The sequence below is a fragment of the Osmia bicornis genome, chromosome 6, assembly GCF_907164935.1.
Source record: "Osmia bicornis bicornis chromosome 6, iOsmBic2.1, whole genome shotgun sequence".
NCBI lineage: Eukaryota > Metazoa > Arthropoda > Insecta > Hymenoptera > Megachilidae > Osmia > Osmia bicornis.
Genome location: NC_060221.1, coordinates 423,100 through 440,276, shown reverse-complemented (window position 1 = coordinate 440,276; position 17,177 = coordinate 423,100). Strand labels below are relative to the sequence as shown.

The 17,177-nt window shown below is 33.9% G+C and overlaps 3 protein-coding genes across 3 annotated transcripts; 1 reads left to right on the top strand and 2 right to left on the bottom strand.

Annotated features, from left to right (window-relative positions):
- Window positions 1-29: 29 nt before the first annotated feature.
- Window positions 30-8,218, bottom strand: LOC114879620 (nucleoprotein TPR). The gene is given in 22 exon segments (XM_046286184.1): window positions 30-130; window positions 133-197; window positions 199-242; window positions 329-694; window positions 771-1,190; window positions 1,275-3,311; window positions 3,407-3,853; window positions 3,950-4,422; window positions 4,522-4,639; window positions 4,641-5,206; window positions 5,209-5,317; window positions 5,319-5,363; window positions 5,365-5,575; window positions 5,656-5,760; window positions 5,762-5,919; window positions 5,992-6,362; window positions 6,365-6,382; window positions 6,447-7,006; window positions 7,067-7,148; window positions 7,151-7,287; window positions 7,368-7,530; window positions 7,836-8,218. Coding segments are annotated over 22 exon segments (6,753 nt in total). The 5' UTR covers window positions 8,008-8,218; the 3' UTR covers window positions 30-44.
- A 349-nt stretch (window positions 8,219-8,567) lies between these two features.
- Window positions 8,568-10,960, top strand: LOC114879642 (pentatricopeptide repeat-containing protein 1, mitochondrial). Its single transcript, XM_029194742.2, has 3 exons — window positions 8,568-10,260; window positions 10,336-10,641; window positions 10,717-10,960. The coding sequence occupies exons 1-3, from the start codon at window positions 8,914-8,916 to the stop codon at window positions 10,822-10,824; spliced, it is 1,761 nt and encodes a 586-aa protein (XP_029050575.2). The 5' UTR covers window positions 8,568-8,913; the 3' UTR covers window positions 10,825-10,960.
- An 89-nt stretch (window positions 10,961-11,049) lies between these two features.
- On the bottom strand, window positions 11,050-16,953 carry LOC114879641 (protein virilizer). The gene is given in 26 exon segments (XM_046286187.1): window positions 11,050-11,607; window positions 11,703-12,977; window positions 12,980-13,037; window positions 13,039-13,679; window positions 13,682-13,897; window positions 13,900-13,968; window positions 13,971-14,040; window positions 14,042-14,089; window positions 14,091-14,306; window positions 14,308-14,428; window positions 14,430-14,472; window positions 14,475-14,615; window positions 14,618-14,662; window positions 14,665-14,715; window positions 14,718-14,767; window positions 14,769-14,826; window positions 14,829-15,306; window positions 15,308-15,337; window positions 15,408-15,740; window positions 15,742-15,772; window positions 15,859-15,910; window positions 15,913-15,960; window positions 15,963-15,969; window positions 16,058-16,074; window positions 16,077-16,196; window positions 16,696-16,953. Coding segments are annotated over 25 exon segments (4,425 nt in total). The 5' UTR covers window positions 16,111-16,196; window positions 16,696-16,953; the 3' UTR covers window positions 11,050-11,314.
- Between the last annotated feature and the right edge of the window lie 224 nt (window positions 16,954-17,177).

Genomic DNA, 17,177 nt, shown 5'->3' with positions numbered 1-17,177 from the left:
AAATGGATAATCATTTGAATAGCATAGGGAACTATTACTCAAGATTAGAATTTATAATCATTACCTTCGGTAGGTGTTGTACTAATAGATTCTGTAATTATTTCAGTTTGATTATGCTGCTGATCGTCATGCCGAGTACACGAATACTAGGTATCGCAGGTTCTTCGCTAGTATCACCGTAGTACCTGACAGTGGTGTACTGAAACTGGTGTTTCTTGTTCTTCAGCGGGTCCGCTACTTGTCTACAAATAAATCATTTAGTTAAATAATTAATTAATTAGTTTACAACGTCGTAATACTGTGTAACGATGATAAGAAAATATTGTACCGAAGGTGGTAAATCAGCCGCTGGTGAAACTTGCAAAGGTGTAGTAGGTACACTACGACCGGTACCACCGTCTTCTAATTGAACAAGATCCATTCGCGTATCGTCGATACTTTCTTGAACAACTGGCGCAACACCTGAACTGGACGAACCAAATATTGTTCGAGCTGTTGAGCCGGAAGGAGTTGATAACGAAGGAGTCGAGGATGCTGTTGTTGGCGCAGACGAATCCCCGAAGGTAAAACGCCCTTGAGGAACTTGTGGTGAACTGACAGCTTCTCCAAAACCATCTCCTCGGCGTGGTACAAACAAAGTTGGTGTACTTGGCACTATACTATCGTCACCTCCATCCTCGTACCCTTGCTGTGGCTAAAATTTATTGTAATATCGTAAAAGAAAATTCTTTTCTCTGTGTGCAGAAGTACAGATAACATCCAAGACGTACCAAAAGAAGATGTTGTTGCTGTTGTTGTCTAGGCATAGGCGCAATTCCCCGTGACAATCGAGTTGCAAACGACGTAGCTGGTGGTTCTCCCGTTGGTCCGGCACTACTAATTGCTTCAGACTGTTGTTGCTGTTGTTGATTTATCGGCACCGTTGCTTGTGCTTGTCTAGAGACTTCTACGCTCGTAGAATCTTCTCCCATTATAATTTCAACTTCGTTGTTATCCCTTTCCACTTCTACCTCGACCTCGTAAGGCATTTCTTCTTCTTCTTCTTCCATCTCTTCGTATGGATCGTTATCAAACTCTTCCTCTTCATGCGTTTGATGATTACCTCCTCCTTCACCTTCGTCACAATCTACCACAACTACGCATCCTTCCTCTACCTCTTCGTCTTGATCTCTTTGACTCGACGTGGGTACCTAAAAAATTTGACAGATAAGTTATGTTCTTAAGTTAGACAAACGTTATTCGATGTGTTTTACATTTTCATTATTTAAATTCACCTGGTACTCGACCTCTGAAGCGCTCGCACTGGCTGTAGATGGCATCTCTTGTCTGGTCCGTTTAGTTTTAGGGCTAAGAACTTGTTCCTGTCTACTATGATCAACACCTTCTACAATTCCAGATCCAGATGCCGTAGAATCGAGAGCTCTAGGACGTTTATGTCCTGTCGAAGCTTGGGATGTACTCACTGACTGAGTAGAGCTACTGGCTACAGTTTGCTGTTGATCACTAGCTGCAGCTTGTTGCTGCTGTTGTTGCTGTTCGACCCTTGGACTTACTAATGCAACAGTTTGTTGTTGCTGCTGCTGCTGTTGTTGTTGTTGCTGGCATTGTTGTTGTTGTTGTTGTTGTTGCTGCTGCTGTTGCACATTGAGGGTTTCTGCACTTTCTGGATCTTCCCTTTGTGTCGACTCCGCTGACTCGCTCAGTTGTGGTTGCACAACGAGCTGACGCAAAGTGCTAGGCGCTGTCTGTGAGGAACTGCTACTAGTGCTGGCCGGTTGAAAATCTGGAAGGCTGCTAGTTGGAGAACTCGTTTCAGTAGTGTGCACCACTTGTTGTTGCGACTGTTGTTGTTGTTGATGAGGCGCAACCATTACCGGTGCGCTAGCGGTTGTAGGTAGAACAGCAGCTGTTCTAGATTGCACTACTACGCTCATAGGACGAATACTTGCTAACGGAGTTTCAGCACGAGCGGACATTGGTTTAATATTGGCCGTCGGTGGTTCTGTTGTAGCGCTAACTCCGCTAACACCGGCTAATTGTCGTTGGAATTGAGTAACTCTTTGTAAAAGAGTTTCTTTCTCCGCTTGAATTTCAGCCTTTTCATGTTCCAAACGAGAAATTCTACCTTCCATTTGAGATTTAAGCGCTACAAGTCTAGCATCGTGTTCAGCAGTATCCGAATCGGTAGTACCAGATTCAATTTTTGCCTTCAGGTCAAGGAGTTCTTTTTCACAAATCTTCTTCGATTCTGTTAATTGCATAATCTTGGTCCTTGCTCCTTTCAGTACCTGTTTTGCGCGTTCTTCTTTCTCAACGCTCGTTTTATTCATGTTGTCGATTTCTTTTTTCAAAGCCTCGGCTTCACTTTGTACAACTACCATCTGACGAGACAATTCATCAATTTTTGAAGTTAATTCTAAATTCGCTTGACGCAATTCTTGTCGACCTTCCTCCCGCAGTTGGTCCTCGCGTTCTTGAGATATCTGAACAGTATCTTCAGTTCCTGAAATACCAGCCGTCGTCATTCGTGTCTCTTCGGATCTACTCTTCTCTTCCTCTACCGTTTTCGCGAGTTCCTCAAACTGAGTCTTGTATTTCTTTGCTATCTTTCTAATCTGAATTTCTTTGTTCTTAATGTCATTTAAAACAGTCTCCTTATCGCCAAGTTCTTTTCTTAACGTTGCTAGATCTTTAGCTTTAGAAGAGGAATCTGCAAGAGCTTCGTTCAAATCTTGACCTAATTTACGTGCTTCTTCGGAAACTTTCTGTACTTGTTCACCTTGAACTTGTACCTGTTTCTGAAGTTGCGATAACGACTCTTCTAATTTAACTTTTTCTGCCTTTAGTTGATTTAATTCTTCTGCACGTTTAGCGTGTACCTCGCGTTCAGACGTGAGCAGTTTGCTAAGATTTTCACGCTCCGTCTGTAATCTACGCCAATCTTCTGGACTAGTTTTGTTAGCTCTTTCTACCAACGTATTAGCTCTTTGCCTCCATCTAGTCGCCTCTCCCTTAAGGCTTGCATTCTCTTGCAATAACGCTTCTGTTTTTGCTTGCAAATCTCTCGAGCTGTCTCGAAGTGGTCCTACTTCTTCCGAAAGTGCAGCTACCTTTACGGTAAGCTCTGATACTTTTGCGCTTAAACTATCCCTTTCTTCTCTAAGGATTCTATTAGAATCTGTTATTGCATTCAAAGTTTCAACTTTTCGTAATAACTCTGCATGTTTAGATGTTGTTACTACATCAATTTCTGACTTTTCTCTTTCAGAATTAAGGACGGTTTCCGTTTCTTTTAGTCGTTTCTCTACAACCTATATAAAAAGAAAAGCATGTTAATTGTGGTAGAAAAAAGTCAAAAAAGTCAAAAAAGTCAAAAAAGAAAAAAAAGATACCATACAACACTAACCTCTACTTGGGATTTCAATCTAAGATTTTCTGCTCTTAAAACATCAAACTTTGCTACAGCCAAATCCTTTTCGCGTCTTAGATATTTCATTACTCTTAATAACTGTTCGGCAGATTTAGAATCATCTTCGAGTCCGCTAAAGCTACGATTCATTGTTTCTAAACTAGTATCAAGACTTTCCTGTTCGTTTATTTTGGATTGTTGACTATGCATAATTGCAGTTTTATCGCTTAATTCTTGAATTTGATTATGTAAAATAGCATTCTGTGTATCCAAATCTTCTATTCTCTTTTGCATTTCTTGAAGTTCTTGAACTAATTTTTTCTCTCGTTCTTGATAAGCTATTCTTTCAAGGTCTAAAGCTTCTACAGCTGCATTTCTCTCTTGACTTAAGCTTGTTACTTTTTGTTCTACCGCCTGCGTGTCTTCCTTTAACTTTGCTAATAACTGTAAGTAATTCAATTGGGGGAAAAAAATATACATATTATTAACTAAAAATTTTACTTCATTTTTATTTGCATTGTAAAGAATAATTATATTTACCTGAAGATCTGCTGAATGTAATACCATTTCTCTAGCATATTTTTCTTCAGCTTCTTTAGCTGCCATTGAAGCATTTTGTAAATCACTTTTTACAATTTCTAACTCTCCCTTAACTTCGTCTAGTTCTTCAAGCTTTCTCTCTGCATCAGCTAATTTTTCTCTTAATTCTGAATCAGTTTCTTGTCGACCGCTAGAAACTTTTGCTAACTCTTCTCCTAATTCCTGAACTCTCTTCTGAAGTGATATTATTTCTACGCGTGCTTCCTTTAAAGCATTTTCTAATTCTTCTTTACATTTATTATGTTGCGTGGTTAATTCTCTTAACTGTGCTTCGGTGCTTTCCGCTATATCACAATACTGTTGGCTTTGTTGCCGTGCACCTTTCAATTGCTCTGACAAAGATTTTGCTTCTGCCTGTGACGTTGCAAGTTGCATTTCAAGTTCTTTTAATCTCTTTACGAGATTTTCATCACCTGCAAGTTTAAATAGGCACAGAATTTTATTTATAATCATCAACTAAACTTTTAAAAAATTTACCTGTATATCATATATATATATATATATATACCTACCGTTAAAAGGTTTGGTTATCGAATGAGTAACAGCTTGTCTTAGTTTAGCATTAAGTTCTTCGATACGTTGCGTATTCTGAGAATCAGAATTGTCGAGCCGTTCCAATTCCGCACGAATTTTGTTCAGTTATATTGCGTTCTTCCGTTAATCGTTCCTGTGCTGTAGCAAGCTGTCTTTCCAAATGTCCAGATAATTCTCTAAATCGATCTTGTTCTTCCTGTAATCGTCGCCTCAAAGCTGCACACTCCCTTGTTGCGTCGTCTAAACGCTGTTCGGCACGTAATTGACCTTCTGCTTGAACACGTTCTAAACTAGCTTTAATGGATTCAACATCTGCTTTTAATAAAGCTTGCGTCTGACGTTCTCTTTGATATACTTCCCGTTCTTTCAAAAGACGCCCTTCGGAGTCACGTAAAAGTTGTCTTTCTTGGCGTATATTTTCTAATTGTACTTCGGCACGAGATAATCGGGTTTGAGCTGATAAAGCTTCATCCTTCAAAATCATCAAACTTTGTTCGTGCTTGCCAATTGTCACATTATAATTAAAGCATTTTTCTTCGAGTACTTTTATTTGAGATTTATAAGAAGTAACATTTGCTTGTAGTAGATTAAATCTATCATTAGCTGAATCTAACTGTGCTTTTAATCTACAACATCGAGCTGAATTAGCTTCCGCTTCTTTCTAAGTCTTTCCACTTCCTCTCCTAACATGCGTTCGTGTGCTGCTTTTTCCTTTCTGTACGTAACAAACTCGTCTGTAATCTGCTTTAATTTAGTTTCAGTTTCTGCCAACTGTCCTTTGTAATTCTTTTTCTTTAGTAACGTTGTCCTGATGACGGCCAGGATGCCTTATCTGTAACGGATTTTTCTTCGCCGTCTTCTTTTCTTTCTTCTCCCTCGTTCATTGAAAATTCTTTCTTGTCTGATGTACCTGTCTGTTTCAAGCACTGTTGATACATATTTTTATACATATCCCGCTGTCGTAAAAGACCATCGAACATTTTTGCTTGCCTATCCTGAGCAGCTTGCATATCTTCCAATTGTTCTAAATACCTGTTGCGATTTTAACAATGTGAAATAAATAAATAAATAAATACAGAAATAAGTAAATTATTTGTAAGAAAATTACAAACCTATCCAGTTTCTCTTTCATTTCTCCAGAATTTATTTCATCGGTTGCCCTTTCAATTTCTTCTTGCCTTGATGATAACGTCCTAACAATTGACAACAATTCTGATTATTTCTTGCAATTCTTCGATATCTTTAAAAGTGACAAGCTTCTTGCTAATAATTTCAGATGAAGCAAGATTATCCATATCCATTGAATTTGAAAATTCACTTGTATGCGCAGTTGCCCCACTTCTGCTCTCTTGGACTTCTTTCAAAAGGAAGCATACCTAAAAACATTAATTACAATATTAGTATGTTTTAAAATATGTAAAAACAGACACAGTACTGGTGTTCCTTACCTGTCTAGCTAAATCTGATAATTCTGTTTTCAACCTCTGATTTTCTTTAGTGTGATGTTTAGCAAGACGATTTGCTTCGTCCGCTGTTTCTTGCAATCTATGATTTTCTGTTAAAAGTTCGTCTAATCTTGATGTAAGTGTTGCAATATTAGCCACGGCGTTTTCATAATCTTCGCGTTGTTGTTGTAGAATAGGAGCTTTTTCTTCTACTTCTCGTATAATAACGTCCATTTGTGATTTTAGACGCTCATTTTCTTCTCGTTCCGAAGTTAATTCATTTGATACATCGACTAATTGTGTATAAATCTGGGTAAGACTTAAACCTTTTCTCAAAACACGACTAGCTATGGCCTGCTGTAGGTGCAGTTGTCAACAGCTTGATCTAATCTCTCTGTAAACAATTGTGAACTGTTAACTGTGAACGAAACTGTTAAGAAATAATAGTGACCAATTACCTTGTTTAATATTTTTAAGCAACTCATTTGCATGACTTAATTCTTTCAAAAGTTCGTCTATCTTTTGCTCTTTTTCTTCTAATTCTTGTTTATGTTGCAATTGAAGTTGATTGTGCGTAGTTTCCAATGTTCCATATTGTTCTGTAGCAGTTTCTAATAATTCCTGAAGTTCTTTAACTGCACCGCTAAACTCCTCAGCTTTTGCATTTGCTTCATCAGCCATTCCTTTGTACAGATCTGCTAATCTGGTTTGAGCACCAATTTCTTCTCGATAAGAAGCATGCATAGAAATTTCATGATTACGTTGTTCTTCTAATTTTTGAGCAAGTTCGTCACAGCGCCGTTGAAGAGATGTGTAAGATTCTCGTAGTTGTGACGTTGCTTCGTTAGCAATACGTAATTCTTCGTCGCGTTGTGACAAACGGGTATCTGTTAATAGAGCTCGGGCAGAAGCTTCTGCTCTTGTCGCTTGTAATTCTGACATTCTTTTTGCTAACTCTTCCTCAAGACCTGCCATTTGTTGTGAAAGTAAAGCCCTTTCTTGTTCTAACCTTTTTTCCCTATATAATGCAACATATTTATTAAATGGTATTTCATATTTATTTCCTATAAATACATACTTAAATTCAAGAGTCATATCGCTCGGCTTCTAATTCTTCTGTCCTGTTAAAAGCTTGACATTTGCAGCCACAGCATTTTGCATTGAGTTCCTAAAGAAGATAGTTCTGTATGCATTCTTAATTGTCTTGTATCTCGCCGTTCAACCTGTAATTGCAGTGCATCTCTTTCATCCACAACTGTGTCCCTATGTCTGCGTAAGTCAACATTTTCCTTCTCTAGCCTGTAATATTAAATTATATTAAATAAAATGAATATAAACATAGTTTACATGATCTTCAATTTTATGTCTGTCAGATATACCTTTTAACCGTTTCTTGTAATTTTTGTATTTCATTTTTAGTCTGGTCTAAGTTGATCTGTAACTCGGTAGTATATTTCTCTGCTAATTCCAATTTTTCTTTACATTCTTCGAAATTTGATTTTTCCACTGCCAAATCTTTTTGTAATTTATCTACAGTTTGATCTAAAAAATTAAATATCAGTCGTAGAATTATTATTATTATTATTATTATTATTATTATTATGCAACTAATACTAATTAGCTAATTTTAATATTACTAAAACAAAATTATTTGCAGAGTGTCACCATTTGATCAAATCTATCACGAAGTTTTATACATAAAAATATCATTCATGTTTAATAGAATATTCAAATTAAAGTGTTAAATAAATGCGGTTAATTCTTATAAAAAGAGGTTAACTACGCCATGTAAATAAACCGGGTGATCGTTATTGTGACAAAAACTACAAAATTCAATTCAAACATACCAAAATTTTTTCTATTAGTTTCAAAAACTGCTTTCGCAGTAATATATTGTTCAAATTTCTCATTGAAATATGCATTTATCTTTTTAACAACACCTTCTGGGATTTGTGTCAATTCTTCTTCACTTAAAACTTCTCGCAACACATTGTGTTCGTTTTCTTCTGTTTTTTCCATCTTTTACGTTGGATATACCTTATGAATTGCGTAGATCTTTCTTCAATGATAAATTCGTATTTTATGTATAATTGTGTTCGAATAAAGGCACATTTGATCAAACATTCAGCATTTATTACCTTCTCCTCTTACAATTGCTATGGCCTCTGTAAAACCATGTAAAACTGACGCGAAGACGCGAATGGCTACAACTTTAGCGTTGTAATCAACCGTATTTAGCGCTAGTGTGCCAAATTTTCGTTTAATGTAAATTGTTGAAATATTCAAGTATTGCATATATGTACTTACATACAATTTGTCTACTTATAAATAAAAATCCACAATTTTTTATATTACATTTTCTATATCATTCACATAATACATATTTTATATATTTTCTTATTTTGAAGCATTGCTTTCCTTCCTTCACGATTAAGAAGTTATAATTTCGCGCCTTGTTTAAAAATATTTTCTAGAAAAGAAATATTTAGATATTATGAAATTATACATATTTACATGCATAGGTATCTTCCTTTTTATTTAATTATACATTTAACACAATATTTATATTTATTTTAGATATTTGTTTTGAAAGGTGTAACCGGTGAATCAGAACTAAAGAAGATACAGAGTTCAAATACATTATCGCATAACCGGGAAAGAGGAAAGCATTGTATACATATAGTATTTACATATATTTATGTATATAAATACATATCAATATATATATTGTACATATATTTATATGTATGTGTATGGATATGCGAATGGTATTTTCAATTAATTGAAAATAAAAAAAAAGTTTAGGCTTTCTTGAGAAATTTATTAACACAAGCATGTTTTTCTTTAAAAATACGTACCATCTTGAAATCAAAAATTTTATAGGTTATATAGATAATTACTGTAATACATTAAACAAGAAAAACAATGTTATGGATGTTACAAAAATATAATTACAGTGGCTGTACAAATATTGATAACAATTACTTGTACGCAGTGTTGTGTTATAAAATGAAACCATTTAATATAAGTGATATAAATCTTCTGCATTTTACAAATTGTAATAGAAAACTTTGTACCAAATCTTTGCCAAAGGATGGTGATGTTTTTGGAAACATTTCACATGAAAAATATGAAAAAGTTCCAATGGATGAAGATGAGGAAAAAGAAGAAAATTTTTCAAAACGTACTAAAATTCCTAGAATAGAAAGATTAAGTTACACAGATTACTGTAAACTTATTAAATCATATATAGATTTAAAGAATGTAAATGCAGCATTAAGTGTATTAGATTTAATGAAAGAAAATGGTGATAAGCCAAATGTCTTCATATATAGACTTTTACTTTCTGCATTTGCGTTACAAGGAGATGTAAAGCAATGTTTTAAATTATTCAAGAAAATAAAAGACAGTGGTTTAGTTCCTTCACCAATGGTATATACTTCTTTAATTCAAGCTTGTGCTAACACAACAGATTCAAACATTGCGGTAGAACGTTTGGACTATTTAAGAAGATACGTTCTTGAGAGAAAATTAACGTTAAATGTAGTGCATTACTGTGCTCTTATCAGAGCTTATGGTCGGCATAACAAAGTTTTAACTGCCTTTCAAATAGCAGATGAAGCAAGGGATAATGGTATCATTTCAAATAGTATAGCCACTTATTTGTTTCACGCGACAATTGGTGATAAGGAATCTGGATTAAAATATGCTTTGGGTTTGTGGCACAAAATGAAGAAAGATAAAATGAAATTTAACATATTACACTATAATCTCCTTTTGAGAGCAATTAGAGATTCAAAGTTTGGGGATTTGAAAGTAAATGATACTTTAGTATTAGAATCACCCGAAACTCAAATTCAATTTAAGAATGTAGAAAGATCAGATTTATTAGATTCTCCACCAGTGTTGAGTGCTTCGCTCCTTAAAATGCTTACAGAATCTAAACATATTGTGGCAAATGCTCATACTTCAGAAATAGATGTAATAGTTAATAATAACAAGTTATTGTTACAAAATCTGGACGACGCGTTGGATTCAAAACGATTAGTTTTATTTGGTGGAGTTGAAAAATTTATAAATGGAATGAAAAATCATGGTGTATACCCTGATAGAAAAACAATCACATTACTTTTAGATTTACTTCCGCCCACAATAACGGCAGAAGAATATTTTCTTAAGTACCTAAAAAATAATAATATAAATGTAGATATTACATTTTTTAACATGCTTATTAAAAGGAGATGTTTAAGAAGAAATTATATGGATGCCAAAGTAAGTACTTACAAAATAATGATATATTTGTTACAGTATGTAAATTCTATGTTATTAACTTATATTTATTTGCAGGCTATTCTTAATACGATACAAAGTTATCATTTTACAGCCAATATCGTAACATTTGGAGTATTGGCTATTGGATGTAGAAAGCTTGAAGATGGTAAAGAACTTTTAGAACAAATGGATAATATTGGTTTTGCACCGAATTACACAATTTTAGAAACATTGTTACACAATGCGTGTGTTAATAAAAGGTTTTCTTATGTATTATATTTGATGAAGTATATATTGACAACTGAAATTAAACCATCAAAAAATATGTTACAATTTTTAAAAAATTTTGATGAAATAATATTAAAAGAAATAGAAAATAAGGTATACACATTATTTCAGAAGTAACTAAAACGGTTTGTTCTAAAGTAAATAAATTGATGTTTATTATTGTTTTAGCGTAACTACACTAATAAAAGAATATATTTCACCGAAGCAGATTATAACCAATTTAAAATATATTACGAAAATTGGAAAGAAAAGCTAGGAATAAATACAGATTATTGAAATGCTCAAACAGGTTTCATTAACTTATAGTCTGATTTTATTTTAATTTAAACTGTATAGAATTGGAACTTTGATAACTCGTGTTTGTAAAACAAAAACAAAATAAAATAATACATTTACAAATACGATATAAATATATGGATTAGTAGCTTCAGTTGTTTCTAAACCTACGTATTATGAAAAATACAGAAAAATTTGGTAAGTAGAAACTATTCTGTATAGATGTAATATTAATAATGAAATTTTTTATTTCATAGGACTTTTATAACATATACACATCAAGAAATTTTGTACTGTGATAGTACACCAATTAAATCGATTACTGAATTAAATATACTAATAATAATAATAATAATAATAATAATAATAATAATAATAATAATAATAAATATGATGTAATTCTAATAAGAAATTTTTTTGATATTTCTAAGTATAGGAAATTATAGTCTTCAATTATTAATAAACACTTTAATTGTTTAAATTAATTAAATTAACGAAGATAAGGAGGGCGGGGTTCTTGCGTCCAAGGTCGACTTCTTGTTCCTGTACTGATAGCACGCGAAGGGCAAGTTCCGCGAATACTAAGTTTATTATAACCCGTAGGTCCGGTTGGTTGTGCTCCACATGTTTCTAATGCTACAAAGTCATCAACATGAAGAGACGGTGGTCGTGAAGTGTTTGGTGGTCTTGATCTAAATGGATCTGCTCCTCTACCTACGCTTCCCACCACCGGACCGCCTCTTAAAGAACTGGTAAATTGTGTTCTACCTCGCATAGGTGTAACTGTAAAAATAAGAAAATATGAGATATTTTTTTAAATATATAGGATGTTCGAATTATATCGTTAACATCAGTAACAAATATAATACATAATTTACCGAATGGTTGTTTTATTTTAGAAACAGGAGATGATTGTTTCTGAACATCTCTAGTTTCTTGATCATCGGTTTGAGTTTTTGATTGCAATGGTTGAGTAGCATCATCAGGAGGTGTCTTGGAACATAAATTTTGAGCTTCTATCAATAAATTAAAGTCAGCCGGTAGTAATTCAGCTGCCAGTGCTAACAAGTCCACTGTGTTTTCATTTGAGGCTTGATTCGCAGATGCAAATGTAAATTTCTTTGGACGTTTCGAAGTAAGATCCGGAGTTCCTAAGCATCGTTGGGAAAATTGATTTAATAGAGCTTCTGGAGTGGGCAGTAATGGTTCCAACATTTCTGGAATAGGTTCTTTCTCTTCTTTATCCTCGGCAGACTTAAAAATTTCCACCAGCTCTTGTGCACTTTTTATTTTTTCCAAAGGATGTTCATTTTTATCCCATAATATTAAAGATGCTAGTTGCTGTACTCGTAAATATAAAGATCTTCCTTGCGATTCAGATGCGATTAAATTTTCTAAGAACAATATAGTTAAATCTACAACAGATTGAGCTTCTGGATCTTCTAAGACAGAAATATGCTCTAGTAATGATCGTAATGCATCAGGATTATTTTCTAAACAGCTTTTCACATGGTATAAACCATAATTATGACTTATAAGAGAGAGAAGTATTCGAAGTGTACTTTGTAATATCTCGGTTTCAAATTTCGTACTACTAGCTAGTATATCGATAAGGGCAGCCAGAATGAACAAAAGTGGTTCTTTACTAGGTACCGAATGTGTAAGTCTTTTCTCAAATGGTTCATTCGTGTCTTCTTGCATAAGACTTAACGTACAGTCACATAAAGTTTCAAAGATATCAAGAATTTCGTATTGCATTCTAATATCATTTGTATTTTTAAGTGCTATGCACATCATTTCAATGACAGGTGGATATTTCTGATCAGATTTCACTTGTGCTCTAGACGCAGGACTAGTTAAAGTTAACAAAGTGGCTTTCATAGGTGCATGCCTCGCAAGTTCGCTAAGTAACGCAAGAATTAAAACATTAGTTTCTAAAGGAGTAGCAGCTATAATACCATCTAATAAACATCTTCCTACGAGTAAAGCTGTAGGTGCTGCTAAATCACTTAATTGCTTACACACTTTTACCAGAAGGACTAATAAATCTTTATTCCAACTGGCGCAAAGCAATCGCAATGTTTCAGTTAAATTACTAGCTTGAGCTTGTAAATGAGCAGACCACAGCTTTCTAAGCCCTAAGACTCGGGCGGATCTTCGGTCATAGTTTCTTTCAAAGTTAAAATCGGTGGTAACAGCCTTGTTAGGAGTTTTTAAGCCAGGTATAAAATTACATGGACTCAAAGAAACCATTTTAAGCACTTCACCTAACATTTGTGTCCATAATGATTTTGCTACATTTCCTGATCCATCCGAGTCTACAGCCTGCGTGAATACCAAAAGTGTTCCTACTATTTCTTCGGATAAAGTTTGTACAATTCTAATAGGAGGGATAGCTTCGACTAACGAATATACCCCAAGTAATGGAACTACAGCTGTTAAATCTTTAAAATCTGTGGCCATACATTTTACAAGACGTTCCAATAATGCTCTTGTTAATCTTATACAGGGAAGAAGTAACGCGACTAATGCCAAACCTCTTCGACCTGTTAGAGCTGCACGGTGTAAAAATGGTTGTTCATAAAATTCTGAAATATTTGCCATAACAGCGATAAGAGCTGTTAAACCGTCGGCAGCAAATAAACTGGTTAATGCATTTCTATATTTTAATTCAATGTAAGGTTCGATTGGATCAATGTCGTTAGTCGAAGGAAAAACAAGATAATACAAAATTCTACATGCTGTAATTAACTGTCCTGGAAGGGAAGCAGCCTTATCTGCATTTTTTCTGATACATGTAACAAGCGGAGAAACATCTCCATAATTCCAATGCGATGGTTGCGCTGCTACAGTCAATATGATGTAACATCTTTTAAAACAGCCTGAACTCGTGATTTTTCTAAAATAATTGCAGCGCGATTTTGAAATACTTCAACTCGATCAGAATAACGTATTGTTGCTGATACAATTTCCGCAGAGAATTCACAAAGATTTGGATCAGAAAGATAGGGTATCAAAATATCAATGAATTCCCCTGTAGAAAGAACTGTTATTATAGCCTGCAAGCCTTCAGGAATATTAAAACAGAATGAAGTTTGTTTAATGATATCCAATCAGTAGGTTGATATTTTAAACGTAATAAATATGAACAACCTGAAGCCGCCAAGCTAAAACGACCTGCTCAGGCAATTCGTATTTCAAAGCTTTCAAAATTAAATTTCGTAACTTCTGGTTCCTTTAACAGATATAATAAACCTTCTTTTGTTGTCTGAAACACGTAGGAGGAAAACGACGAGTAGCTTTAATTAAATTTAAATCTGATTTGGAGAAGTGAGCACAAACAAAATATGATAGAGAAGTTTATGATGCTCGAAATATCCTATTAAATGACATCGAGGATTTCGGTTATGTTCACGTTCGAATTCCATTTGTGCACCCGCAGGAAGCTGACGTTTTGGTTGAGCATTAATGTTGGTGCACATAATATGTGTTTGTTAATTCAGTGATGGCTAATTCATCAAGTCTTTCAACTCGTACAAGAAATTCGTATGTGTGTACTTTTCGCAACAATGACTTAAGGCATATTTTAATCTTGCTAATTTTGCGTGTCCAGCATCATTAAAGCATTTTTGTATAAATTATGTTTGATTTAAGAAACTCTTGAACAATTATAGGGCTTATTAATGCAGCATCTAGTGTACGAAGAGCAGAAAGTTTCACAGGAAGTGCTACATTTTCGCGCATGCACAATGCTAGTAATTTGTAAGGTGCATCTACTTTTAAAAGTATGTCGGACCTTGGGGAAGCTTACACAAAGTTTCGGCTAGTCGTACACCTACTTGACATGGCGAACTTTATAAGCTGGTTGAGGTTGAGCACGAGCAAGATCCTATCTAAACCAGCATTCACGATATTAGACAAGTCACTAAAATCTGTGTGTTCAGTGAAAAGGACTAAGTATCGCGCATAAAGATTCACAATTATGAACGAATGTCTCTTTTCTTGACCTGATGCATTATTAAAGTGTAAAACTGACTTCGATAATGACTGTAATATCTCGTGTATCTTATCTAGCATTTCCTTGCTTATATGGCACTCTTCAACGATGTTCAATGATTGTTCATCTAATAACTCCAATAAATCAGGTGGGTTTAAGGAGTAGATGTCATTCAACTGCGCATTGTCACATTCGTATTCGGCAGCAGCTGGTATATCATCTGTCATTATGTCTTCATCGGATAATATGGGTTCAAATGGCTCTCCTGTCTCTTGTTCACCTCCATCCTGTTCTCCTTCCTCTTCTTCAGCCGATATTGATTCAGGACTTAGCGATACTAAAGACTCGGAAGGTGGTGAAGAAGGACGTTTTGTAGATTTTAGAGTAATATTTGTAACATCTTCTTCCCAATGTCCTACATCTGTTTTTCCAGTATCTGATGTTGAATTTCTGGATGATTCAACTATTTGAATTGGTTGTATAGGAAGCGGGGGGTGTTGCTGCTACGCATGTTTCCTATACATTTCACGAAAAGAGTTCATGATAACCATTGTAAAAATGAATCTCTTACATTTTACATACTTACATTTGAATTTGACTGCGCTTGATTTTCATAATACCATTCGGACTGTTGTTCTGAAATTTGAATAGTATTTTCTACGACTTCCTCCAACCCAGTCACACAAGCTGCAGAGCCAGCAGCTGAGCTAATAATTTCTTGTGGGTTATTCAAAGATTTTGTTAAAGTTCCGTATACAGCTAAAGTAATGGTAGTATACCAGCCTCTTAATACTAAACCATCCGTTGGTATTTGTTTTCTCTCACATTCTAACTGAATATGAATATTTTGTTTATATTCTAACTCTCCAAGCGATTCAAACGTAGAAGCTCCAGGTTTACTTAAATCATTTACAAAAAACCTCAATTTCAAATTGTGATGGATTTGTTGCTCTAAATTAAAATCATATAATAGATTAACTTAGTAAAGCAGTTTCTCTTTTATATGCAGAACAAAAATTAATGAAATTATTAAATACCCTAAACGAACACCTCCAGGAAAATCTGCTTGTACTCTAGCACCTAATGGATAATTCTAACTTCACTGATATACACAGGTTTGGGAAATTGCACTAAATCAGATTGAGTTCCTGAAAAATACATTATTATTATTATTTAACATTATCACGACTGTACGACATTATATCACATATGAAAATAAGATAATCTTACGCTTACCTCAGAAATATCATGTGAAAAGTGTCAAAAAATAACAATTCTGTGTTATCCATGTTTTTGTTTATTTCAGTATAACAATATTTTGAAGTAGCATCTTCTTCAAAGCGATAGATCCAAATGGTATTTACATTATTTTACCCTATAAAACACAATTTCAAATATATTTTAATGTTACACCTAACCTTGGACATTTTTCTACATAAACATATTAATCATAAAATTGACCTACAAAAAGAATACTATTTTATCAGTGATATTATAAAGTTGCAACTAAAATTACTTTATCATGAAATTGAAAAAAATGTTTAATAAGTTATTGATACAATGTTTTATAATGTAATACAAATTTAAGACTGAGTCTATATTAAAGGTTGAATGCTTTTGTATCAATTTTAAATATATTGAAACGTACAGTGATAAAATGGAACTGAAAATTGAAATCTAAAAGCATTAACTTTTAAAAACCTGATTAACACTATTAAATCATACACGTTGTTCTTCTACATACATATATGTATATGTATTTACTTTTATAATGACATATATTTATTTATTTTACAAACGCCATCTGGTTTGGTTTGATACCTTCGGTTCTATTCGTTCTACTTCGTTATGAGAGAAATTGTAATGACTAATACCTGTGCAATCTCTCTGCGAATAACTTTTTTTTCCCGTTGTAAATTTTTATTCGCAATAAAACGTAAAGTTCGTGTATTTTATACATCAGCCCGATTTTAACGGGTACTTTTTATATGTATTTTATAAGTAGTACTTACTTACTTATCGAATAGCTGTGATAACGAGATAACTGATCTGCGTCGCTGGTTGCGTTCTTGATTATTGTAATTGTTTTAAATTGTGATACGGCTACAATGAAACAAAAATTATATTAGATCAGTAAGTGTAAGGAAAAGTTTATTATAATTTATACTATGAGACAAAGAAATATTGAAAACACTATACAAGTATTATTAACATTAATGTTCATAATATGCTTCTTTGTATTTTTTTTGAAACAATATGTATAGTTAAATTTCAGTTTTGAAACAGGTGAAAAGTTTTGTTAACGTCATTTTTAGATTCAATGCAATGTATACTCCCATTTTATAAATTTCCAAAG

What these genes read in the sequence shown, in the direction of transcription:
- LOC114879642 (XM_029194742.2), top strand. Translation starts at nt 8,914, where the DNA reads ATGTTATGGATGTTACAAAAATATAATTACAGTGGCTGTACAAATATT. An exon ending in GAAATTATATGGATGCCAAA is followed by an intron (nt 10,261 to 10,335) that starts GTAAGTACTTAC and finishes ATTTATTTGCAG; the next exon opens with GCTATTCTTAATACGATACA. An exon ending in TAAAAGAAATAGAAAATAAG is followed by an intron (nt 10,642 to 10,716) that starts GTATACACATTA and finishes TTATTGTTTTAG; the next exon opens with CGTAACTACACTAATAAAAG.